This window comes from Amblyraja radiata, chromosome 23, assembly GCF_010909765.2.
Source record: "Amblyraja radiata isolate CabotCenter1 chromosome 23, sAmbRad1.1.pri, whole genome shotgun sequence".
Classification (NCBI taxonomy): Eukaryota; Metazoa; Chordata; class Chondrichthyes; order Rajiformes; family Rajidae; genus Amblyraja; species Amblyraja radiata.
Window position 1 is genome coordinate 17,474,210 of NC_045978.1, and position 26,795 is coordinate 17,501,004.

Below are 26,795 nucleotides of genomic sequence, written 5' to 3' on the forward strand. Positions count from 1 at the left end.
TTTGACTTAAGAACAGGATAAACTTGGGAGAGAGAAATGTAGCTGCCAACAATTATCTCCACAACACTGTCAGTGTTGCTTTATAGGCAAACAGGTGCTTGAGTACAATGGAAAATGCACCTTTACCTATTTTTTTAATTCAAGAATTACCAAAATAGTGATTTGAGGTTTGATTTAATTAAAAAAATCAGAACCATATTTAGCCTACTAAGTTAATAAGTAATCAGCTTGTTTAAACAATATTCCATGCCACCGGTATATTCCGTGCCAGCACTATAACTGTGGTAAAATTTGAGCTGAAGTGGCTGTCGTTGAGTGCTAAATTTAACTCAATTTGCTTGGAGCCAAAAACAAAACAATGTTATTCATTGTAAATTCCAGGGAGTCTTGTTAATACAAATAGTAGATAAGCAAGGTTCCTCATTCAATATTGCCAAAAAGGTTTTTGACTTGCAAAAATAAAATAATGTAGTTGATGAGTGTGTTGACCACAGACAAAGTCATGGTCAACAAGGATCCAATGCTTTTAAGGAGGGGAAGGAAAACCAACAGAAAAATGGCAATTAAAAATATAGTTTTAAATAATAGCATGTCAAGGTTAACAAATTTAAATTTGGAATTAACTAAATTCTGCAAAGTTGTAATCAAATCTCCAGTGGCCACTTGCCTTTTTGCTCCATCATCTGAAATATAGTTTCATCTAACAGAACACAATTGCTCAAAACAAATGATAAAACAGCTTGAACTTACATGCTTTGTTTATCCATCAGTTGGCAGAAAACAGTGAACGAGGAAACAAAAAAATGCTTTAATTACAATTTCACTAAAAATTCATATAGTAAAATGGAAGTAACATAAGGGGTTTGAATATCCAAAGTCAGATGATCAGATCTATATGTTGCACTTATTCAAGAGTTTAGTATGTAATACTGTTGTTCACTCTGTATCAGCCCCCATAAAAGAGGCAATGGTTCAACTAATTAACCATCCTCCTTTGAGTTTGCCATGCCACTTGAATTTTCTTTTTTGGAACATGCAAAGCAGCTATAAAACAAAGGCAGTGGTTCAAACCAGCCAGATATTTGCTAGGCAGTAAGAAAAAAGAATTAAGGATAATTCTCATCAGAATAAATGATGATCTAAAACACAATTTTATCTTTTGTTCTCAGCAAACTTAACTGTGCTCGACAACGAGGAACAATAACAGAAAATATTGTTTCTTAATACAAGAAATAGATTAATCTGTGGATTCACTTTTAGATCTCCTATTCCACCGAGCAGTTTAAGCAGCAATATATCAGCTATTATGTAATGCATGAACAATGAGACAAAACAGATATGTTCATAAGTGTTCAGAGTCATTACCCATGCACTACCATGAGCAACAGTGTGGTCTGGTACAATGTCGGTGAAAGCACGGGCCAATATGTGATCAAAACTAGGGATTTTCCTCATCATTTTGTTACTAGTGTTTATATAGTATGATACACAATTGTGGAATAATGTTTTAAAATGCAGATTCATCATTTATCACATAGGGCTATTATGGTTTTAACAAGATGTTTTTTCTTGCACTCAACTATTTTCCGCACCTGCCTAATTGTCCAAGTATGAATTCTTTGCCTTGTCCATTCTCTTCCTCCAGCTGCCTGTCATGTGCACTGCTATCTAATACCCAAAGGACCACTATATTACTCCAGACTATGACATGCCAGCCACCTAATCGTGACCTCTATAATTAGCTTTGTACATTTGTTAACCTTTATCCACTTCCACCCCTGGTTTTATACTCTGGTGCCTACTCGTGCATTTAGTCGTTTCATGATTGTGTATTCTACAAATGACAACTTTTCCCAGATAATGTGTTTGTGCTACAGAACATATGTAAATGATTAAAATGAATTCCACAATTATATATTATGTAAATAATCATGTCATGTTGGGGATATATAGTAATACTACTTCCCTGAATCAGGTTATTAGGATTGTAATTTGAAACTTTTCAAATATTAAGAATGTAGTAAAGAGATGCAGTTTTCTACAATGGAGAGATTCAAAAGGTTGTAAACTAAAATCATACAGCTTGGAAATGGGCCTTTCGGCCCAACTCGTCCATGTCGACCATGACTCCCATCTAAGCATATCCCTTTTCCCATGCTTGGTCCATATCCCTCTAAACCTTTCCTATCCATGTACCTGTCCAAATGTATTTTAAATACTGTTATAGTACCTGCTTAAACTACCTTCCCTGGCAGCTCGTCCCATACAGTGCCCTCCATAATGTTTGGGACAAAGACCCATCATTTATTTATTTGCCTCTGTACTCCACAATTTGAGATTTGTAATTTAAAAAAAAAATCACATGTGGTTAAAGTGCACATTGTCAGAATTTATTAAAGGGCAATTTTATACATTTTGGTTTCACTATGCAGAAATTAGTGTGTTTATACACAGTCCCCCCATTTCAGGGCACCATAATATTTGGGACACATGGCTTCACAGCTCAGGTGTGTTTAACTGCCTGCTTAATGCAGGTATAAGAGAGCTCTCAGCACCTAGTCTTTCCTCCAGTCTTTCCATCACCGTTGGAAACTTTAATTGCTGTTTATCACATGAGGGCCAAAGTTGTGCCAATGAAAGTCAAAGAAGCCATTATGAGACTGAGAAACACGAATAAAACTGTTAGAGACATCAGCGAAACCTTAGGCTTACCAAAAGCAACTGTTTGGAATATCATTAAGAAGAAAGAGAGCACTGGTGAGCTTACTAATCGCAAAGGGACTGGCAGGTCAAGGAAGACCGCCACAGATGATGACAGACAAATTCTCTCTATAATAAAGAAATACCCCCCAAACACCTGTCCGACAGATCAGAAACACTCTTCAGGAGTCTGGTGTGGATTTGTCAATGACCACTGACCGCAGAAAACTTCATGAACAGAATTACAGAGGCTACACTACACGATGCCACAGGTTTAACCACTGGTTAGCTGCAAAAATAGGATGGCCGGGTTACAGTTTGCCAAGAAGTACTTAAAAGAGCAACCACAGTTCTGGAAAAAACGTCTTGTGGACAGATGAGGCGAAGATTAACATATCAGAGTGATGTCAAGAGCAATGTATGGAGGAGAGAAGGAACTGCACAAGATCCAAAGCATACCATCTCATCTGTGAAACACAGTGGTGGGGGTGTTATGGCCTGGCCATGTATGGCTGCTGAAGTACTTACTCACTTATCTTCATTGATGATACAACTGCTGGTGGTAGTAGCACAATGAATTCTGAAGTGTATAGACACATCCCATCTGCTCAAGTTCAAACAAATGCCTCAAAACTCATTGGCCGGTGGTTCATTCTACAGCAAGATAATGATCCCAAACATACTGCTTAAGCAACAAAGGAGTTTTTTAAAGCTAAAAAATGATCGATTCTTGAGTGGTCAAGTCAATCACCCGATCTGAACCCAATTGAGCATGCCTTTTATATGCTCGAGAAAACTGAGGGAGACTAGTCCCCAAAACAAGCATAAGCAAAAGATGGCTGCAATAGAGACCTGGCAGAGCATCACCAGAGAAGACACCCAGCAACTGGTGATGTCCATGAATCACAGACTTCAAGCAGTCATTGCATACAAAGGATATGCAACAAAATACTAAACATGACATTGCTGTGTCCCAAACATTATAGTGCCCTGAAATGGGAGAACTATGTATAAAACCTGCTGTAATTTCTACATGGTGAAACCAAAATGTATAAAAATGGCCTTTATTAAGATCTGACAATGTGCACTTTATCCACATGTGATTTTTTTTCTATTACATATCTGAAATTGTGGAGTACAGAGGCAAATAAATAAATGATGGGACTTTGTCCCAAACATTATGGAGGGCACTATATACCCACCAGCCTCTGAGTGGAAAAAGTTGCCCCTCAGGTTTGTATTAAATCGTGCCTCTCTCACCATAAATTTTTGTCTTCGTTTTTTTTTAAATTACCCCTACCCTGGGTAAAAGACTCTGTGCATTCACCCTATCTATTCCCCTCATGATTTGAAACGCCTCTATAAGATCACCTCTCAGCCTCCTGCACTCCAAGAAATAAAAGCAAATTTTGGATACTACACGTTTTCACAATGCACGATGCCAACATCCTCGTAAATCTTCCCTGCACTTGTTTCAGCTTAATGACATCCTTCATATATCAAACCAAAACTGAACCGCCTTTTTGGACACATCTTTAAAAAAATAACCTCAGATTCGTGATACACAATTTCCCACATACAAAACCGTGCAGACTATCCCATGTCATCTAAATGCATATGTATCTTATCCCTCAGAATACTCTCTAGTAACTTTGCGACCGTAGATGTTAGGCTCTCTGAACTTTAAACAAAATTACTCCGAAGGAAAATCAAATGCCTCCTTTTCATTATAATTAGCAATGCAGCAAAAAAAAAATCATGTTATCGGCTGCTGTTCCAATGGTATCATCTGCAGATCGTTAACAATGGAAATTTATTTTAAGAGATTTTGGACCTCCTTCTGCAGTATAGTAAATTAAAAAAGGAAAATATGGAACTTACAGCTCTGAGATTGATGTCCACTCCTGCATTTATTAACATTCTTGCCATATTTTCTTTGCCATGTTTTGCTGCCCAGTGTAAAGCAGTCTGGAAGCAAAATAAATTCATTAACTTGATTAACTTAATAATACATTTTACCTTTAAAAATAGTTGTGCATTTCATCTTTTAAGTTTTTAAATACTATTAAATGGGAACATAGAGGCATTGTAAAAACCTGACATCTCTGATAAGAGGATAAAGAAGAACAGATATGCAAAGAGATTATAGAAGGTGCAAAAGCAACAGGGTTGACATAACTTTAACTTCACAAATATTGACTGCATTTGCTCAGTGCAAAAGATTAGATGGAGTAGAACTTGTTAGATGTATCCAAGAGTGTTTCCTGAAACAGTATGTGGATAGTCTAACTTAAGGAGGGGATCATACTGAAATGCGCCTGGTCAGGTGACTAGTGTTTCAATGAAAGAGAACATTTGGAACAGTGATCACAACTCCATATGTTTCAAGATAGTTATGAATAAGTCTGGACATTGGGGAAGGAATTAAATTGGGTTAGGCAGTTTACAACATTATTAGGCAGGAGCCAAGAAGAGTAAATTAGGAGCTGTTGATATTGGGCAAGTCCACATCTGACATGTGAGTCATTTAAAGACCAGCTGATCAGAGTCCAGGGCTGGCATATTCCAGCAAGGAGGGCGGATAAGAATAGCAAGGGAATGTTACATGACCAAAAATGTTTTAAATTTGGTCAAAAAGAAAGCATATGCAAGGTTTGGAAAGATGAAATCAAACAGGTCATTTGAGGAATATAAAGTAAGCATTAAAGAACTCAAGTGGGAAATTAGAAGGGACACTGGCGAATACCACTGGCAAATCTAATTGAATATCTTTTTTAAATAAAAAAGGTTTTATAAACAAGAAGATAATCAAGAATAAATCTTGATTATTCTTGAAAGAAAAAATCCTCAAGGGCGAAGGTGAACATCCGGAAGTGGTAGTGCATGTCGGCACAAACGATGTCGGAAAGAAGGGGATGAATATTCTGCAGCGTGACTTTAGAGAGCTCGGAAAAATGCTGAAAAGCAGGACCTCCAGGGTTGTTATCTCCGGTGTGCTTCCAGTTCCTCGTGCTGGCGAGAGCAGGAACAGGGAGATACGGGACCTGAACGTGTGGCTGAGGAACTGGTGCACAGGGCAGGGATTTAGATTCTTAGATCACAGGGATCTGTTTTGGGGTAAGGGGGAACTGTACAAAAGGGACGGATTGCATCTTAACAGGTGTGGGACCAGCATTCTGGCAGGCAGGTTTGCCACTGCTACACGGGTGGTTTTAAACTGAATAAGGGGGGTGGGGTGTCGAATGGGATAGTGGAGGATGGAGTTAAAGGGAAAGGGTTTCTTAAATGTGTGAGCGTAGAGACAGAGGGGTGTAAAATGAGGGTAGAAGCAATAGGTAGCAAGGTGAAAAGTAAAAGTGGCAGGCAGACAAAACCAGGGCAAAAATCAAAAAGGGCCACTTTTCAACATAATTGTATAAGGGGTAAGAGTGTTGTAAAAACAAGCCTGAAGGCTTTGTGTCTCAATGCAAGGAGCATTCGTAATAAGGTGGATGAGTTGAATGTGCAGATAGCTATTAATGACTATGATATAGTTGGGATCACGGAGACATGGCTCCAGGGTGACCAAGGCTGGGAGCTGAACATCCAGGGATATTCAATATTCAGGAGGGATAGAGAGAAAGGAAAAGGAGGTGGGGTAGCGTTGCTGGTTAGAGAGGAGATTAACGCAATGGAAAGGAAGGACATTAGTTTGGAGGATGTGGAATCGGTATGGGTAGAGCTGCGAAACACTAAGGGGCAGAAAACGCTGGTGGGTGTTGTGTACAGGCCACCTAACAGTAGTAGTGAAGTTGGGGATGGTATCAAACAGGAAATTAGAAATGCGTGCGACAAAGGCAAAACCGTTATAATGGGTGACTTCAATCTACATATAGATTGGGTGAATCAAATTGGCAGGGGTGCTGAGGAAGAGGATTTCTTGGACTGTATGCAGGATAGTTATCTAAATCAACATGTAGAGGAACCAACGAGAGAGCAGGCTATTTTAGACTGGGTATTGAGTAATGAAGAAGGGTTAGTTAGCAGTCTTGTTGTACGTGACCCCTTGGGCAACAGTGACCATAATATGGTTGAGTTCTTCATTAGGATGGAGAGTGACATTGTTAATTCAGAAACAACGGTTCTGAATTTAAAGAAAGGTAACTTTGAGGGTATGAGACGTGAATTGGCCAAGATTGACTGGCAATTAATTCTAAAAGGGTTGACGGTGGATATGCAATGGAAGGCATTTAAGGACTGCATGGATGAACTACCAAAATTGTTCATCCCAGTTTGGCAAAAGAATAAATCAGGGAAGGTAGTACATCCGTGGATAACAAGGGAAATCAGGGATAGTATCAAAGCGAAGGATGATGCGTACAAATTAGCCAGAAAAAGCAGCATACCGGAGGACTGGGAGAAATTCAGAGACCAGCAGAGGAGGACAAAGGGCTTAATTAGGAAAGGAAAAATAGATTATGAAAGAAAACTGGCAGGGAACATAAAAACTGACTGCAAAAGTTTTTATAGATATGTGAAAAGAAAGAGATTAGTTAAAACAAATGTAGGTCCCTTGCAGTCAGAAACAGGTGAGTTGATCATGGGGAACAAGGATATGGCGGACCAATTGAATAACTACTTTGGTTCCGTCTTCACTAAGGAAGACATAAATAATCTGCCGGAAATAGCAGGGGACCGCGGGTCAAAGGAGTTGGAGGAATTGAGTGAAATCCAGGTTAGCCGGGAAGTGGTGTTGGGTAAATTGAATGGATTAAAGGCCGATAAATCCCCAGGGCCAGATAGGCTGCATCCCAGAGTACTTAAGGAAGTAGCTCCAGAAATAGTGGATGCATAAGTAATAATCTTTCAAAATTCTTTAGATTCTGGAGTAGTTCCTGAGGATTGGCGGGTAGCAAACGTATCCCCACTTTTTAAGAAGGGAGGGAGAGAGAAAACGGGGAATTACAGACCAGTTAGTCTACCATCGGTAGTGGGGTAACTGCTAGAGTCAGTTATTAAAGATGGGATAGCAGCACATTTGGAAAGTGGTGAAATCATTGGACAAAGTCAGCATGGATTTACAAAAGGTAAATCATGTCTGACGAATCTTATAGAATTTTTCGAAGATGTAACTAGTAGCGTGGATAGGGGAGAACCAGTGGATGTGGTGTATCTGGACTTCCAGAAGGCTTTCGACAAGGTCCCACATAAGAGATTAGTATACAAACTTAAAGCACACGGCATTGGGGGTTCAGTATTGATGTGGATTGAGAACTGGCTGGCAAACAGGAAGCAAAGAGTAGGAGTAAACGGATCCTTTTCACAATGGCGGGCAGTGACTAGTGAGGTACCGCAAGGCTCAGTGCTGGGACCCCAGCTATTTACAATATATATTAATGATCTGGATGAGGGAATTGAAGGCAATATCTCCAAGTTTGCGGATGACACTAAGCTGGGGGGCAGTGTTAGCTGTGAGGAGTATGCTAGGAGACTGCAAGGTGACTTGGATAGGCTGGGTGAGTGGGCAAATGTTTGGCAGATGCAGTATAATGTGGATAAATGTGAGGTTATCCATTTTGGTGGCAAAAACAGGAAAGCAGACTATTATCTAAATGGTGGCCGGCTAGGAAAAGGGGAGATGCAGCGAGACCTGGGTGTCATGGTACTCCAGTCATTGAAAGTAGGCATGCAAGTGCAGCAGGCAGTGAAGAAAGCCAATGGTATGTTAGCTTTCATAGCAAAAGGATTTGAGTATAGGAGCAGGGAGATTCTACTGCAGTTGTACAGGGTCTTGGTGAGACCACACCTGGAGTATTGCGTACAGTTTTGGTCTCCAAATCTGAGGTAGGACATTATTGCCATAGAGGGAGTGCAGAGAAGGTTCACCAGACTGATTCCTGGGATGTCAGGACTGTCATATGAAGAAAGACTGGATAGACTTGGTTTATACTCTCTAGAATTTAGGTGATTGAGAGGGGATCTTATAGAAACTTATAAAATTCTTAAGGGGTTGGACAGGCTAGATGCAGGAAGATTGCTCCCGATGTTGGGGAAGTCCAGGACAAGGGGTCACAGCTTAAGGATAAGGGGAAAATCCTTTAAAACCGAGATGAGAAGAACTTTTTTCACACAGAGTGGTGAATCTCTGGAACTCTCTGCCACAGAGGGTAGTCGAGGCCAGTTTATTGGCTATATTTAAGAGGGAGTTAGATGTGGCCCTTGTGGCTAAGGGGATCAGAGGGTATGGAGAGAAGGCAGGTACGGGATACTGAGTTGGATGATCAGCCATGATCATATTGAATGGCGGTGCAGGCTCGAAGGGCCGAATGGCCTACTCCTGCACCTAATTTCTATGTTTCTAATAAAGGAGTGAATTTATGCTTGGAGTCAGAGGATATATGGAAGGTACGAAATAAGTTCTAATATATATATATATATATACATTTCATCAAGATGAAGAACATAGAAGACAGTGAGATCAGTGAGGGGCATACCAGTGTGCTTGGGCTACTTGAGATTAAAAAAGTGGTGATATTGGGACTCTAGGAGTATTAAATTCCCAGGCCCTGATGGAATCTATCCCAGGTTATGAAGAGGCAAGAGAGGCGATTATAGTGTTCTTGAGAAAGAACTTTGTATATTTTGTAGCCACAAACAACGTCCCACAGGACTGGACAGTAACCAATGTTGTTTCATCGTTTAAGAAGCAAAACACTCCAGGAAATTTAGGCCGGTGAGCCTCACATCAATGGTTGGGAAACTGTTGGAGAGGATTCTTCAGGATAAGATTTCTTCCCATTTGGAAGTGAATGGGTTCATTTGGTACAGTGTGCCTGGCATTGTCTACATCAAATCATTTCTTACAAACAATTGAATTTTTGAGGTGACCAATGGGAGTAGGACATGTAGGTTGGCTACATGGATTTTAGTAAGGCATATGATAAAAGTCCCTCATGATAAGCTGATCCAGAAGATTAAGATGCATGGGGTCTATGGTGACCTGGTCATTTTTGCCAAATGTGCTGTTAAATAAAAGTTTAAATTGTTTTCATTTTTATATATTAAAATATTTTCCTCATTCTTCAAAAATATATTGCTAAATGTTTATTGGTATAATTTTAGAATATGCCAAAAGTTAAAAACAATTTTAAATGAACGTGTTTTTCAAACATGGATCAAAGATGTCTCTTAAATTAGTCAAAGAAATATGTCAGGCTGTTACTATCTGATGATCATCTTCCCTCTTTGGAGGCCCAGTGTTTGTAGTTCACCGTCTGTTTCATACGGGAAAATTCCTTGAATTTGCCAGCTGCTCACGAGTGTATGTACAACATTTCCTGCCCGCTCGGCCAAGCTAATTACAAAACAACAAACCAAGCGTGCCTCAAATGAAGCCAAGGTGTAAGTGCTTGACAGGGCTGATGATTGATGATGCTTGCTGCAACCCATTGGCTGTGCTGAACAGGGACCTAGTTATGCTCTCACCAACATCCTGCTCACTGGGAATGTCACAACTGAAGCTTAATATTTATGTTAAATTTTAGTGAAAGAAAGAAAACCGGAGTAATTGTAATAGGCTCATTAGACACCTGGGAGAAGAAACTTCCTCCAGAAGTAGATGTATTTTAATGAGACAGTATTATTACCAACTCATTAAAACTGAACAGCTTTGCCGATCGTCTCTTGGTAATCTAAACATTCAATTTGGACAATACACACCTAATTTTAAAGTGTAATTTATAGCAGCACGCACAAAGATTTCATGTGTGTGGCTAAGACATTTCTGCGATTTCACTGACTAATGTATAGATTTGCTTTCTATAGACTTCAATTATCTACATAAAAGGAGTAATCAAATCTGAAAGCAAGCTTCTCTTTTGAGTGGATTATTTAAGGCATACCAAGGACTTTCAGTTACAACCAAACATTCATCAGTCCATTAACCAAAGATGATAGCAGGGACAGTGGTGAGATGGTGATTAAAAAATGAAATTGATCTATCATGGGCCACCTATTGGTTAAATGCACACTAGCCCTTAGAAATATATATAATCTAAAGAGATGACAGGGGCATTGTACTTGCAAGAGTGGGGTTATCCCAGTGGTTCTCAACAATCCATAATGACTGCAAGCAAAGCTTCCCGACTATATGCAATAGCAAGACCAAACACAATATTATTTTTTTCTCCTCTGATCATCGCTCTTCATTAAGTCGAAACAAAAAGACAAGCTAATAAAATTAATATCTACAAATTTAGCAAAAATAAACATTATTTAGCTATATTTCGTAACATGATACAAAAGCGACTTACAAACTATCGTGAAGATCATTTCCGACGTTGAAAAGATAATCCACAATTCAAAGACAAGAAACAAATTGTGAAGAGATAAAGAGAAAAATGTCAATGAGAAAAACTTTCAATAAATCTATTCTACATTCCAAACTATAGAAGGTAGTTTTGTACTGCATAAAACATGGAAAATTCACAACTTATAATTGCATGCAGACCCCAAGTCATAGAGCAATCATAGGCAAGGTTATTTGTATGCACTTTCATTTTTGGTAAGGGATAATTTCAAACATTATTTTATGCAAACAAAAACTTCTTATTTCTCTTAATGAAAGTTTAAAAAAAAAAGCACGTTATCTCTTTTGCATCTTGTTTTTGTAATATATATTGCCATTCATTTTCCCAGAAAATTTGGTGATATTTTGTTATTTATTTCAATTCATTTTCAAGTATTATCTCTCCTTCCATGTTCATTTTCTTGGTAGTTTCTTATCTATAGGTCATCCTCCCATCTGTGCATATCAGTATCAGCCTGTACATTTTCTGCTCAGCCTCCCTGCAAGGTTGATTGACTTTATTCTCATCATACACTATTCTTTCCTAACTTGTATTTGTACCTTTTGAATTTGTTTCACTTTATTTCAACTGTATATTCTGAATGGATGAAGAAAACAGTACATGGTCATCCTGGAGTGGGGATTTGAGTTAAGCTAGTGGCAGGAGGAATGAGTGGTTGGAAGGGAAATTTGGATGCAATTGTGCAGAAAATGTGGAAACAATAAAAGCGCTCTCTAAAGGACTTACTGTAACTGTGCCAGCCGTCTTTGACCTTCCTGTTCATCGGAGCTGTGAATTTCAGACAGCGCTCCCTCGCTTTCCCTGGCCCCCGCCTTTGCGGTGTCTGTGTGTGTCTCTGTGTGTGTGTCTGTATGTGTGTGTGTGTCTCTGTGTGTGTGTGTGTGTGTGTGCGCGCGCAGACAGTCGATCCAGCTCGCGGTTTCATCGCTGACGGTCGATCCAGCTCGAGGTTTTTCAGGAGAGTGTCCTCGAGCTTGAAGTTCGAAGACAGTCGCTGAAAAGTCGCGTTAGTGGGACAGGCCCTTTATGAGGAGTAGATGCCAGTCTCTTGCTCAGAGTAGGTGAATTGAGGATCAGATGATATAGGTTTAAGGTGAAGCGGAAAAGATTTAATAGGAATCTGAGGGATAACTTTTTCACACAAAAGGTGGTGGATGTATGAAACAAGTTATCAGAGGAGGTAGTTGAGGCAGGGACTATCCCAACATTTAAGAAGTAGTTAGACAGGTACATGGATAGGATAGGTTTGGAGGGATATGGACCAAATGCGGACAGGTGGGACCACTGCACCTGGGACATGTTGGCCAGGGTGGGCAAGTTGGGCCTTTTTCCACACTGCATCACTCAATAATTCTATGGAGTGAATGCAAGGTTTGAGCAGCACATCATCAGCTCACAAAACTAAGGGACAACATCAACATAAAATAAAAAGCCAAAAGAAACTCACTTTTTTCAAAAAAGGAAATGAATGCAACAAAATCTCAGCCAGGCCAGTTAAAGGGAAAACAAGGGTCAGCATGGCTGACCTAGAATTATGTGAGCAACTAAAGTGCCTTCTTCTGATTGTTGGAAAGTGTACTTGTGTGAAGCAGGAAGTAAGTTTAGGGTTTGCCCTGACATCCGCAAAGTGAAATTGCCTTTCATTTCGTGCCATTCAAATTCACATAAGAATACTGAAATTATAAAATTAGACTTTTTGAAATGAACCCTGGAAAGATTTATTAAAAAAAGGAATTAACTTGCATAATATAGCCAGAGTAGAATTATGATTCAGAGATGATGTCAGACTTTTCAGAAACATGCCTCTCCCTAAACATTACTGGTATGAGGCTGGTGACCAGAGAATTGTTTTTAAAAATTCACAATTCCTTGGAAATCTGGGTATGGTTCAAAAGGACAGTATTTATAGTTTATCCCGCCTTTCTGAAATGCCAACGCTATTCTGGTGAACGTAACCTCAGTGCATACGCATGGAGATTGCCAAGATTCAGACCCAATCATGATAAAGGACCAGTGTTACATTTTGCAGCCAGGGTAATGAGCAACCACGAAGCAAATATTAAGTTACAAATGCATACCGCATTTGTTCCAAGACAGATGAGTTGATGGCACAAATTGAAGTAAGTTTTGTTTTAAGCTGTTACCAAGATATGACTACATGGTGACCAGAACTGGGAATGATATTTCCTGCTATTTGATGTTCCAAAAGAATATGCAAAAATGGAAAGGAGGAGAAGCATTATTAATCAAGATATCATTGCAGTGATGGGTATTTACATGGGTGCAGTTGTTTGTGATGTGAATCAATTTAGTGCAAATAAGAAATAGCAGAGGAAAGGTTGGTGTTGGGGGGAGGGGATGAGTCTATGGGCCCCAGAGTTGCTTTATAGTAGGACAAAGCATAAATATGGAAACATAAAATGTAGGACAGAATTATCTTGGACGATTTTAATTTATATGCTTGATTAAATTAGTCAAAATAATAATAATAATATTAATAATAATACATTTTATTTATGGGCGCCTTTCAAGAGTCTCAAGGACACCTTACAAAAATTTAGCAGGTAGAGGAAAAACATGTAAGGGGAATGAAATAAATAGTAGAGACATGACTAGTACACAAAGTAAAGACAAAATTCAATACAAAACACAATATGAGGCAATTAATGCACAGATGAAAAGGGAGGGGGACGTGGGGCTAAGGATAGGCAGAGGTGAAGAGATGGGTCTTGAGGCGGGACTGGAAGATGGTGAGGGACACGGAATTGCGGATCAGTTGGGGGAGGGAGTTCCAGAGCCTGGGAGCTGCCCTGGAGAAGGCTCTGTCCCCAAAACTGCGGAGGTTGGACTTGTGGATGGAGAGGAGACCGGCTGATGTGGATCTGAGGGACCGTGAGGGTTGGTAGGGGGAGAGGAGGTCAGTGAGATATGGGGGGGGGGGGGCAGATGGTGGAGGGCTTTGTAGGTGAGGATCAGGATTTTGTAGTTGATCCGGTGGGAGATGGTAAGCCAGTGAAGTTGTTTGAGGACTGGAGTGATGTGATGCCAGGATTTGGTGTGGGTGATGAGTCGGGCGGCTGCGTTCTGGACCAGTTGGAGTCGGTTGATGTAGGTGGAGCTGATGCCAAGGAGAAGTGAGTTGTAGTAGTCCAGTCGGGAGGAGATGAAGGCATGGATGAGTCTTTCAGCAGCGGGAGGTGTGAGAGAGGGTCTGAGTTTGGCGATGTTGCGGAGATGAAAGAAGGAGGTTTTAATGACATGGCGGATGTGAGGCTCAAGGGAGAGGGTGGAATCAAAGATCACGCCAAGGTTGCGGGCCTTGGGAGATGGGGAGACAGTGGTGCCGTCGATGGTGAGAGTGGGGTTATTGATTTTGCTGAGTGTGGCTTTGGGGCCTATGAGGAGGAATTCTGTCTTATCGCTGTTGAGTTTGAGGAAATTATGTTGCATCCAGGTTTTTATAGCTGACAAACAGGAGTTGATATGGGAGAGGGGGGGGTTGTGGGGGGATTTGGTGCCGAGGTAGATCTGGGTGTCATCAGCGTAACAGTGGAAGTCCAGGTTGAAGTGGCGGAGTATCTGACCAAGGGGGAGGATGTAGATGATGAAGAGGAGGGGGCCGAGTACGGAGCCTTGAGTGACTGTGGCTGTAGCAGAAGTGTGGTTGTGGAGAGAGATGAAGTGGGATCTGTTGGAAAGGTAGGAACGGAGCCAGCTGAGTGCAGAGCCTTCAATGCCGAGGTCTTCGAGTCTGGTGAGCAGGATGTTATGGTTCACTGTATCGAAGGCTGCACTCAGGTCGAGGAGGATGAGGATGTTGAGGGAACCAGTGTCAGCAGAGGTGAGGAGGTCGTTGAGGACTTTGAGGAGAGCAGTTTTTGTGCTATGGAGGGGGCGAAAGCCAGATTGGAGGGGTTCAAGTAGGTTATACGCAAGGAGGTGGGAATGAAGTTGTGACGCAACGATACGCTCCAGGGTTTTTGAAAGAAAGGGGAGGTTTGAGATTGGGCGGTAGTTAATGAGAGAGGAGGGATCAAGACCAGGTTTCTTTAAGATTGGTGTAACAGGAGCAGTTTTGAAAGCGGAGGGGACAATGAGGAGTTGAAGAGATTAGTGAGGTAGGGGCAGAGAACGGGGATGCAGGACTTCAGCAGGGGAGTGGGGAGAGGGTCGAGGGAGCAGGTAGTGGGTTTGGAAGAGCTGATGAGTTTGGAGATTTCAATAGGGGTGACCAGGTCAAACTGGGAGAGGAAGCAGTGTGGAGGAGGGGCAATAAAATAGCAAGAATACTGTAAAGGATAAATTTATGGAGTGCATCAGGGATTATTTCTTAGATAATTATGCTACACAAGCCAACCAGAATCAAGCTATTTTACAATTGGTCATACGTAATGAATGGGATTTAACAGATTTTGTAGTTAAGGATCTTCAAGGCAATAGTGATCCCCACATAATAAAATTCCAGATAGTTTAAAGATGAACACCTTTGGTTCAAAAATCAATGTCCTAACTTAAATAGGAACATTAAAAAAAGATTAGTCTAGAAGAGATAGGGAAAATAACCTAAAGGAAAGGTCACATGAGCCATGGCAATTATTGAAGCAGTAAATTAGAGATACCCAAATTAGAGAGATTAATCATCCCTGAGTAACAAAAGATCAAAGACAATCAAAACAAAAACTGAAAACATACAGTGGCAAAATGCACATGGTTGACCACAGGACTGTACTTTTTTCTAGAACCAGCAATGCAGGTCTTAAAAGCTAATAAGAAGTTGGAAAATTGGTTACAAGAGTAAACTGGCAAGTAATTATTAGAAGAAACCACAGGCTTCTGAGGATATTCAAGGGGAAATGGTAGCTAACCATGGCACCCCTGGAGTGAGAGTTTGGTGAATTAGCAAGAGAAATAGTTTAAAGTATGGCAGATAATTTAAATCAATAGTTTGCATTAAGGCAACACAAACATCTCCTGGATAACAGATGACTTGTCTCAAATAAGAGGGAAGAAATTGTAACATCCAATCACAAGGCTCAATGTATTCGAAAATGGGATAAAAGACAGACAAATCCACAAGAACCAATGGTCGGCAACCATGGGTTTTAAAGAAAGTGGATGCAGAGATAGCCGAGCTGTTGGTTAAAACATTCCAAAACTAAACGACCTACAGGAAGGTACATGTAGATTGAAAAGCTGTGCATATGACTGTCTAATTTAAAAACTATAGGTCAGTTAGTTTAACATCTAAAGTCAGAGAGATGCTGGAGCACATAATCAAGTAAAAAACAGCTTGTCCTAAGGAAAAGCTTAATGCAATCAAACCAAGTCGTGGTTTCATGAAATGGAAATCATGTTAAGAAATTTGCACAAGTTCTTCGATATAATAAACAATCGATAGAAGAAAGTGGGGTGATACGACTGAAACATTGGATCCACAGCTGGAATGCTGCTTAAATGTTTCCAAGGGTGGGAATGTTTTGAACAGAGTGAGGAAATCATAGTTCAAAAGACATGGAGGCCATCATTGGAAAAACTGTGGTACACAATAATTTCTCAGATGGTGGTATCACACTGGTAAAGGAAGTTCTCCACCTCAGAGGCCTGTGGAGGCTACATTATAATACTTGAGATATTTAGAGAGAGATATATTTTTGTGCGTTTGAGGAACTGAAGGTCGCATGGAAATTGCAATAAGTTGACGTTTGGTGGAGTTTCAGGCAGATGTGGCATGATTTTATTGAGCTGTGGTGCAGGCTTGATGTGTCTACTTCTTTACCTATTTTCTTGAGTGGAAACCTATGCAAGTCCAAAGCTGACGATGTTCCCCAGCATTTCAGACCATGTTCCTTGGTGGAACTCAGGTTTGGGAGGTTCTTCTGGAGTAGTCATGGGGAGTAAATTTGACACGTTTCTTAAATGGTATATACTATAGCCATTACGTGCCGATGGAGGTGATAAGTGTTGTATGTCTTCAAGCGTACTTATTTAAAATATTATTAATCGAAGTTGCAAAGAGGTAGATGTTAGCAGATAATAATTAGGCAAAGTAATCTCACCCTGATTTTACTAATTGATATCTATGTGGGCAGTTTTCTTCATAGTTTTCTCTTGTCCTAGCATTTTAACAAGTCATTGCTACCACAATTAATTGAACAATTCCGACATGTTAATGACCAGAGGGAATTATTCTTTAAAAATCCAGTTATTCACAAGATGTTGAAGTGTTAGAAATTTAGTTTAGTTTAGAAATACAGTGCGGAAACAGGCTCTTCGGCCTACCGAGTCCGCACCGACCAGCGATCCCCGCATATTAACACTAAACAATTTTATATTTCTACCAAGCCAATTAACCTACAAATTTTTGGAGTGTGGGAGGAAACTGAAGGTCTTGGAGAAAACCCACGCGGTCACGGGGAGAAACTCGAAACAAACTCCATAAAGACAGTACCCGTAGTTGGGATCGAACCCGTAATCGCTGTAAGGCAGCAACTCAACCGCTGCGCCACTGTGCCACCTCAAATGAGAAATTTTACTTATATTCTTCAAGTATTAGTGTCAGGATTGGATAAAAGTATAATTACTACAAAGCGCTACTTTTTTATAAATAAGTTCTATTGTTTGAAAAGGGCCACTCAATGGCATTCTATAGTACGTTTTAAAAAGCATCAACTTCCAATGATAATTCACACATAATCTGAAAGGTGAAATCTCATTATCTTGACCTACAAATCCTGGGGTTAGCAGAATTTGGAAAATTATGAGATAAATAGAGTTGTTATCAATTTATTCCCCCCTTTAGCACATGCCAATTGGAATGCTCTGCCCCCAATAGCTGTGGGGGGATTAATTAACTCACCATACATCATGGACTAAACATAGATCTTCCTTGATCAGTAACAAACAACACACTTTGGCGCATGACCAAAATTATTTCATTGTGGTCATGTACTTACCCCCTATCATCACAGATTGTTTCAAGTTGATTGAATTAATAGGAGTATCAATTACAAAGGAGTTGAGGAGAAAAAAGAAACATTATTTCAGTCTTGAATGGAAACTTCCAAAGTATGAGCAAAATGAATTGAGATCTATTGGCAGATAGTATGTCGTGCAAAATAGTATTTGGTCAATTTGGATTTGTATCTCTTCAATATTTAAAATAATTATAATTGTTAATATTAAAGCAGTTTTACAGGCTATAATTACTGAGTTATGAGAATTAGATATGCATTGCTATTGGAAAAAAGCAAGAGTTTACATGAAATTAACACAATCTTTAACAGTGGTCAGTGTCAAAGGTTAAGATAAATAATTGGGACAGATATTTATAAAAATCCTTAGTAATTTACAAAGCGTTCAGACAGAGGCATATCAACAGTTGTGAATTAATTCCCACATTTCAATGCTGTAAAACCACATGAGTCTTATAAGAACTTGGGATCTTCAAAAGTGTTTTTGCAATTAGGTATTTTAGAAGTTTACTTAGAAAAATCCCCAAAACAGCAATAATATAATGGCTAATTATTTTCTTAACATGCTGTTAGGTTTGAGAGATAAATATTATATAGACATCAGGGATAAATTCAGTTTTTCTTTGTATTAGGGCCATGAAATCGATCTCTTAGGTTGGCATAATTCTCCCATGCCTTTCATCCGCAATGCTTGTAACACGCGAAAGTCTGTGCAGCTGACGTGCCTTCGACACTGCTTAAAGCCGTCAATTTCAAGGCGAGCTGAAGGCAGCTGAAATTCTGCCTTTGCAGCGTGGACTGGGTACTGCGCATGCACAGCAGCCTACAGCGCATGCGCAGCGCAAGTTTCTTGGCGGGTTTGTCAAACATGGATTGTCCTTATCTTAACAGCATTTTAGGAAACAAAAAGAGAAGATTAGGGATCAGGTACAAATAATATGGTAAGTAAATTTATTTGAGCTATATTTTTTTAAATACCGTATTCCCCGGCAGTGAAGACGCTATTTCAAGAACGATGTTGCTGTACTGAGGGATAGCCGAGTCTATCCTTCATTGCTCACAGCTGATGGGAAGCGGCTGTAAAAGGACAGCGCCGCTGGGGGGGGGGGGGGGGGGGGGGGGGGGGGGAAAGAGTCCCTTTCAGTGTGTGGGGAGTCTGGCCCGGGGTTAAGTTGCGGGGAGGGCAGGAGCGTTGAGAAGGAGGGGGTCGGGGATCATGCCGGCAACTCACTTGCCGCGACGCTCCGGTCGCGGAGCCATCGCATTGTGGCCGGGGGGAGAAGTAGCCCGGGTGGCTGCGAGCGGCCGCCACCTCAGCGCCTTCTGCTGGCCGGCTCACCTCTGGCAGTGCTCTCCGGCTGAAAACCTCTCTCCTGCCGCTCGCCGGCCTCGCTCATGTCAGCCGCTTTCCGCAAATCCTTAAATTCCGACAGCACGATCAAGGGACCAATTGAGGTTATTCGGCCAGAGGTGAGCGGGCCGGAGTTGAGCACTGCCAGAAGTTAGTGGGCCGGCAGGCGCTGAGGTACCGGCGGACGGTTCCGCTGTCCGGTCCTGGTGGCCGCTCACAGCCACCCGAGCTGCTTCCCTCCCCGGCCACAATGCGGTGGCTCCACGCCTGGAGCGCCGCGGCCCCCTCCTTCTCAACATTGCTGCCCTCCCCACAACTTTACCGCTGGCCACACTCACCACACGCTGTGAAAGGAACTCTCCCCCCAATTGGTCCCTTGAACTAGTATTGTCATTCAATAAGATCACAACTGATTCAACATCCCGGTGTGCTCCCGTTTTTCCCACCATCTCTCCACCTGCCATCACCCTCCACCCCCCACCCATTCAGTAATTCAGAATGAAGGAGATTTGGGAAAATTGAATTGTTACTTTCCTTATTTTAATTTTTTTGAGTGTGAGAAATTCTATGTCCCACCAGCCTTCTTTCAAAACTTAGCAACTCAAAATGGGGGTGCCTCTTCATTGCCGGGAAATACATTACTTTATTAAGAGATATGGCTTTTGAAGACTTTATAAAATTCGACTGACAGCTTATGGAGAGGAGAACAATCTGCGCATGCGCGGTTTAAGATTTTTTAAAAGCCGACTGACTGCCTACCCTGAGTAATTACTCACGGCACGTGCCTGTTGTCAGCATTGTCAGATCATCTAACTTTTTGTTCAAATGTTATTGATATTGAATAGCCCAATATGGAATGAGCCTAACACGTATTGAACAAGTTTTAAATACTGTACATTTAAATTGTATTCAAAGATAAAAATAAAACCTGGAAGTGACAAGAATGATACTTACAGATGTGAAGTCCTTCAGAATTTCATGGAAGTTTACATAGAAGAGAAAATTTTTTAATGCATTTTCTTGGAGCTTTTACAGAACCGACAAAGAACAGATCTTTAATAACATGAAATTATCTTAACTACATTGCATAATACATCCAATAGATGGTGAATTTGCATGTTAATCCTGATGAGCCAGATTTCCTTTTGAAATTCAGAATTTTTTCAATTCAGAATTTCCATGCTATCTTTCAATCAATAAAAAAAAATCTGCATTTTATTTCCACAAATGCCTCGTCTAGAACCCGTGGAGGTGGACTCCACCAGAAACTGACCGCCAAGGAGTTGGAGCAAACTTTTTTTTTAAGCTTTGAATTAGTTGCGGTCTGATCTGCCACTTCGAGTGAAATTATTTCATTATTTATAAAGGCAATAATTCAGGTATGCACAAGATGAACAGCTCTCACTGGAAACTCCAATCACAGTTCCTGATTACTTGATTAGAATTGATATTTGTGCCAAATGTTACATTAAATACTTAGTAAAACTAATATGCGTGGCAAATAGGTGCAACTCTTAGAGTAAGAAGCCCCGCCTGCTGTTAATATTTGCATACTTACTTGAGTGGCCCAGAATTTTAGCCTTTAACTTTTTTTGATTATTCGGAAATATTTGTAATATAACTGTGATGCCTGAGAGACCCATACCCTTTCAATGGCATAAGTTGTTACCTATCTGTTACTTACGTTACAAGCAACTGCACACTAGGGGCTTAAATTCCTGATACCTGGGGAATTGCCCTGAATATAGAGCAATTACAGGAAACTAGAAACTCCAAGTGTGGAGTAATAACTGAAGGCTGAACACTTCAGTAAGAAAATTTAGTTTCTGCATATATGAATCAGATAACTCAAGTGTGCAGGCCATAGTGTGCAGTTTAAATTTATTTGATCAATATTGATTGGAAAAGTTGGCAGAATACTACTCTCCCAGGTCAGGTCTTAATGCAGCAATTTTAACTTAAAGTCTATGCTAAAAGAATGCTTGAATTAAGCTTCTTTTAAATTAATGCACCAAGAAACTATTGCATTTATCTTCTTTTTTTTTTTTTAACTATTATATTTTGGTTGCATTTATTTCTCCATGTAATTTTTCAGTATCACATGTAAATGAATTAAACTGTGGCAATTGTTACCTTTTTCATTGCCAGAGATGGATCCTGCCTGAGAAGATCACTCAAAGCGGTTAAATGTCCAATGGCAGCACACTTCAGCCACTCCTTCTCCAAAGGATCCAACTTTAAGAAACAGAAGATTGAGAGTTGTCCATTAAACAAATACATTTTCATTTAACAATAGGTTTACTTTCTGTACAGGTTTTCCATTGTTCGGTCCTAAGGGACAATATGTCATGGTCATCCAATTATCAGGTATGGTGATAAAAAACATGGTGTGGTAAAGATATATAATTCCACTTCCAGCACAAATTAGAACTTTGCAAATGAAAAATCTTATGGGATGCAATCGAATAACAACTAGGATATATAGAATCATCCTCTCATCAAAAGGTCACATCTTTTAATATGTTACAATAAATTACTTAGGTTGATAGGAGTTTCTTGCAGCTGGTCTTAACTGATCAGAAACATAACATTTTGTAGAGAGAAATCCTGCAAAGTCTATTCTTGATTCCCATTGTAAATGTAAAGCAAGTTCAGTTACACCCATCTTTTATTACTACCAATAAGTGCAAATTTGAATATACAATTAAAACAAATAATCAATGTCAACACAAAGTTCACAAAATACAACTTCAACTTAAGTATTCACTGTATTTTATCTGCAAGTCCCTTATGATGAATCTAAACAATTACATCCAATTCACAATGACAGTAATTCCACACCACAAACCAGCTTCAATTACATCTACGACATATGGATTGAATGGGGGAGGGATGTGTCTAGGCTGAAAGCAATTACTAACAACATAAAATAAACTGGTTTCTATGTGTGTTTGATATCTTCAGAGAATAAACAGAATCCTGATAAACAGTAACAGAAATGTCAAGGAGCCCTTGGTACGTTCTGAGGCAAACAAACATTTATTACACTGGTAAAAAATTAGCATGCGCTAATGGAAGATGCGCTATTGAAGTCTAAACAAATTGTACTCCGCTTCCAAAATTCAGTTCTATGGAAGTTAGTGGGATGAGCATTGCTGGTTGGAGTTAGTCTGAAACTATGCACTGCCAAGTGAGGAAATCTGAGATTACTGACTGACAGATAGAAATACCTGAAGAAGGGTCTCGACCCGAAACGTCGCCTATTCCTTCTCTCCATAGATGCTGCCTCACCTGTTGAGTTCCTCCAACATTATTGTCTACCTTCGATTTTCCCAGCATCTGCAGTTCTTTCTTAAATGAAATGCATCTGTAATCACATGGAGTCCAGCAACAAGGCAGCCTTGCTGGGATCCAACACTATACTAGGTATATCACCTCTTCAGTCTTAAATTGAATCTAACATTCAAAGTTAATTCCCGGGATGGCGGGACTGTCATATGCTGAGAGAATGGAGCAGCTGGGCATGTACACTCTGGAGTTTAGAAGGATGAGAGGAGATCTCATTGAAACATATAAGATTGTTAAGGGCTTGGACACACTAGAGGCAGGAAACATGTTCCCGATGTTGGGGGAGTCCAGAACCAGGGGCCACAGTTTAAGAATAAGGAGTAAGCGATTTAGAACGGAGACGAGGAAACACTTTTTCTCACAGAGAGTGGTGAGTGTGGAATTCTCTGCCTCAGCGCGGTGGAGGCAGGTTCCCTGGATGCTTTCTAGAAAGAGCTAGATAGGGCTCTTAAAAATAGCGGAGTCAGGGGATATGGGGAGAAGGCAGGAACGGGGTACTGATTGGGGAAGATCAGCCATGATCACATTGAATGGCGGTGCTGGCTCGAAGGGCCAAATGGCCTACTTCTAAGCACCTATTGTCTATTGACATACTTGGCATATATTTATAGACCCATTGATTTTGATCAAAATCTGTCACCTAGAAAGCAAAAGGGTAGGTAGTCTAAAGTCACACAACTTGGTTTATATTTTAATTAATTCCTTAGATGGTTCTGAAGACCCAGGACATTTAAACACTTAAAAACCTTTTAACAGCTTTAACAGGGAGTAGCTCATCTCCAAGTTTCCCTTCAGATAAGTTGATCAGGGGCATTCTGAGCACTTGACATGCACAACCCTACCCAAGGTTTAATTAGGGTCTCGGAGAACAACCGCTCACTTACTCCAGGTCAGACAAGTACAGATAGATAGAAAACATGGACAGTGGCCAGGGCATGTTTACTTCAGGCTGCTATCACCACAACCCAATATTGAGTGCTGGAATAACTTAGCAGGTCAGGCAGCATCTCTGGAGAACATGGCTAGGGTGACGTTTCAGATCAAGACTTTTCCATCGGCGCAGTCTTGGTGGGCCAGAGGACCTGTTTCCGCACTGTATCTCTAAAGTCTAAAGATGATGACCTTGAAAGATAGAAGCTTATGGGGGAAACATGACAGTGCAGATTGTATGAGGAATATTTCACCTTTAGCACAACTTTTAGCACAAGATAAAGTCCAGTAAAGCCAGATTAAGGATAGACCTTGGGTCTATAATGAGATAGATAGTAGCTCAAGACCGCTCTCTAGCTCTAGCTCAGTTGCCTGACGGGGCAAAACTGTCCCTGAATCTGGAGCTATGTTTTCACACTTCTGTACCTCTTGCCTGATGGGAGAGGGGAGAAGAGGAAGTGAGAATCATCCTTGATTATGCAGGTGTCCTTGCAGAGGCAGTATGCCGAGGTTAGACTGGAAGAATTTGATTCTTCAAAATAAAGGCTTATAGGAACGATTTGACCTAAATAGATTTAGAAGTTGTGGCCATTAACACATGTTTCAAGGACCAGAGGTACTGATGCAATATCATTGCCAAAAGACACAAGGAAAAATTATTTAAAAAACACACAGGTTGTTGTAGCTTGTGGAACTCAAGACCTATAGTGATGGTGAAAACAAAATGGGCACTTTCAAAAACAAACTGAATAGACACTTGTTGGGAAAGAGCAGGAAAGAAAATTAAAAGCAGGAACAAATTCAATGCACCAAATGGCATTCTTATGTAAAAACTAATAGTTGGGTAATCAAGGGGTGCAGGCTTCTGTCTGAAAAACTGAGTGATGCCCACAGATTTGACCAGCTATGATCTTAGTGAACGGCTGAGCAGCCACAAGTTCATTGTAAACCTTTTTAAACTAACAGAACAAAAATCTTCATTGAATAATATATCTGTATCAGGAAGGAGAATATAGTAAATAGAATTACATTTGTAGTTTATTACAAATCTTTGTACAAAATCATTTGCAATCATTCAAATCTGTCAACTATTATCTGTCAATATGAATTATTTCATTTGAATTATAGCAAATTGAAACAATGATAAAAACAAGTCTGGAAAATAATAGTTATTAAAATATAGATCTTTGGCAATATCCCAGTCAGATCTAGGCTGTATCTGTCTGATAGATGATTACACAACATTATTACTGGCAGAGTTAAAGTATTAAGGCTAGTTTTTGATGTGCCCAGTAATAAGATCTAATTTGCTGATCATTTTCTGCAATCACAGTTGCTTTAATGTCACCACTTTAGTGTAATTACTTGTTGGAATAATACACAGTGCACATCCATAAGACGGCTTTACACATTCCTAGAATAAAATTCACTTAGTATCAAGGGATTACGCACTGCTTATTCACTGCATCCCTTCCAATGAAGAGTGACCCAAGGCAAATAAAAACAGATCCTGACAGACTATTTAACTGGGCTTAAGCTTTCATGATGGATGATCTCTCAACAACTGCAATCACTCAAATCTGGCATTTACTGTTGGAAATATGCTTCACAATCGATGTAATAAATTAATATTTCCAAAACTACCTTAACACAAGCAACTACAGCAGTCCATTATTTGTATCAAAATTTTGTGATACCACTGTCCATCTGTCTGCATACTTCTATAACTGAGTGAATGGTCTAGATCACCTTTTATAAACATCCCAACATACCCTAACTTGCACTGAAATATCTCCTTCCATTCCTTTTTAAGTGTTCTCAGATGTTTACAATATAGCATACATCACTTGCTTAGTTAGTACATTTATAAAGCTCTGCAGACTGAATAAAATTGCACCTAAATATTTCAGTGGACTTAACACAACATACTGAGGGTAGATGTGTTAAAATTGTAAATTAATGACAGAGATAATTATAGAGGACAAAGGGTTTGTACAGATCATGTATATGCACACAATTTCCAGCTAATGCAGAAAGGTGGCAATCTGTTGAGGCTCCAACAGATCCTTCAAGTGGAAGAGATCACAGGTGGTGCCACTTTCATGTAGCTGGCTACTACCTGATGGGACTGAAGGTTGATAAATCCCCGGGGCCTGGTGATCTGCATCCCAGAGTACTTAAGGAAGTAGCTCTAGAAATCGTGGATGCATTGGTGATAATTTTCCAATGTTCTATAGACTCAGGATCAGTTCCTGTGGATTGGAGGGTAGCTAATGTTATCCCACTTTTTAAGAAAGGCGGGAGAGAGAAAACAGGGAATTATAGACCAGTTAACCTTACATCGGTGGTGGGGAAGATGCTGGAGTCAATTATAAAAGATGAAATAGCCGAACATTTGGTTAGTGGTGGTCTTCTTTGGCATGCCAGTCCCTTTGCGATTAGTAAGCTCACCAGTGCCCTCTTTCTTCTTAACAATGTTCCAAACAGTTGATTTTGGTGAGCCTTAGGTTTGGCTGATGCCTCTAACAGTTTTATTCTTGTTTCTCAGTCTCATAATGGCTTCTGAGCTTCATTGGCACAACTTTGGTCCTCATGTTGATAAACAGCAATAAAAGTTTCCAAAGGTGATGGAAAGATTGGAGGAAAGACTAGGTGCTGAGAACTCTCTTATGCGTGCATTATGGAGGCAATTAAACACACCTGAGCAATTACCAACACCTATGAAGCCATGTGTCCCAAACATTATGGTGCCCTGAAATAGGGGGACTATGTATAAACACTGCTGTAATTTCTACACAGTGAAATCAAAATGTACAAAAATGGCCTTTAATAAAATCTGACAATGTATACTTTAACCATATGTGATTTTTTTCTATTACAAATCTCAAATTGTGGAGTACAGAGGCAAATAAATAAATGATGGGCCTTTGTCCCAAACATTATGGAGGGCACTGTAGCACAATTTGTACACCAGTTGGGTAATAATCCAGTGATTATATCCCCTAAGGTCCTGTTTAAGTTAGCATCATGGCATATATTCCAAATAGGATCTCTAGCCCACTCCATGCTGCATTATTAAATCAAAGTGTGATGCAGGCCTCAATTGTTCGGGATTGCACAGCGCATTGTGCTGTTGCTGAGACATGA

The 26,795-nt window shown here is 40.1% G+C and overlaps 1 protein-coding gene across 5 annotated transcripts in view; it reads right to left on the reverse strand.

The window, feature by feature from the left end:
- LOC116986263 (ankyrin repeat domain-containing protein SOWAHC-like) overlaps positions 1–26,795 on the reverse strand; it is a 77,427-nt gene that overhangs the window by 17,479 nt on the left and 33,153 nt on the right. For 2 of the 5 annotated variants that reach the window (XM_033041631.1, XM_033041626.1), the window contains 5 exons: positions 21,504–21,605; positions 20,324–20,336; positions 10,050–10,054; positions 4,582–4,668; positions 751–753 (listed from right to left, as the gene is read on the reverse strand). In XM_033041631.1, the coding sequence (XP_032897522.1) occupies positions 751–753; positions 4,582–4,668; positions 10,050–10,054; positions 20,324–20,336; positions 21,504–21,605 (210 nt within the window). Of the gene's footprint in view, positions 1–750; positions 754–4,581; positions 4,669–10,049; positions 10,055–17,476; positions 17,480–18,001; positions 18,005–20,323; positions 20,337–21,503; positions 21,606–26,795 lie in introns of all 5 variants that reach the window. The other 3 variants (XM_033041630.1, XM_033041628.1, XM_033041627.1) reach the window with 3 other exon arrangements.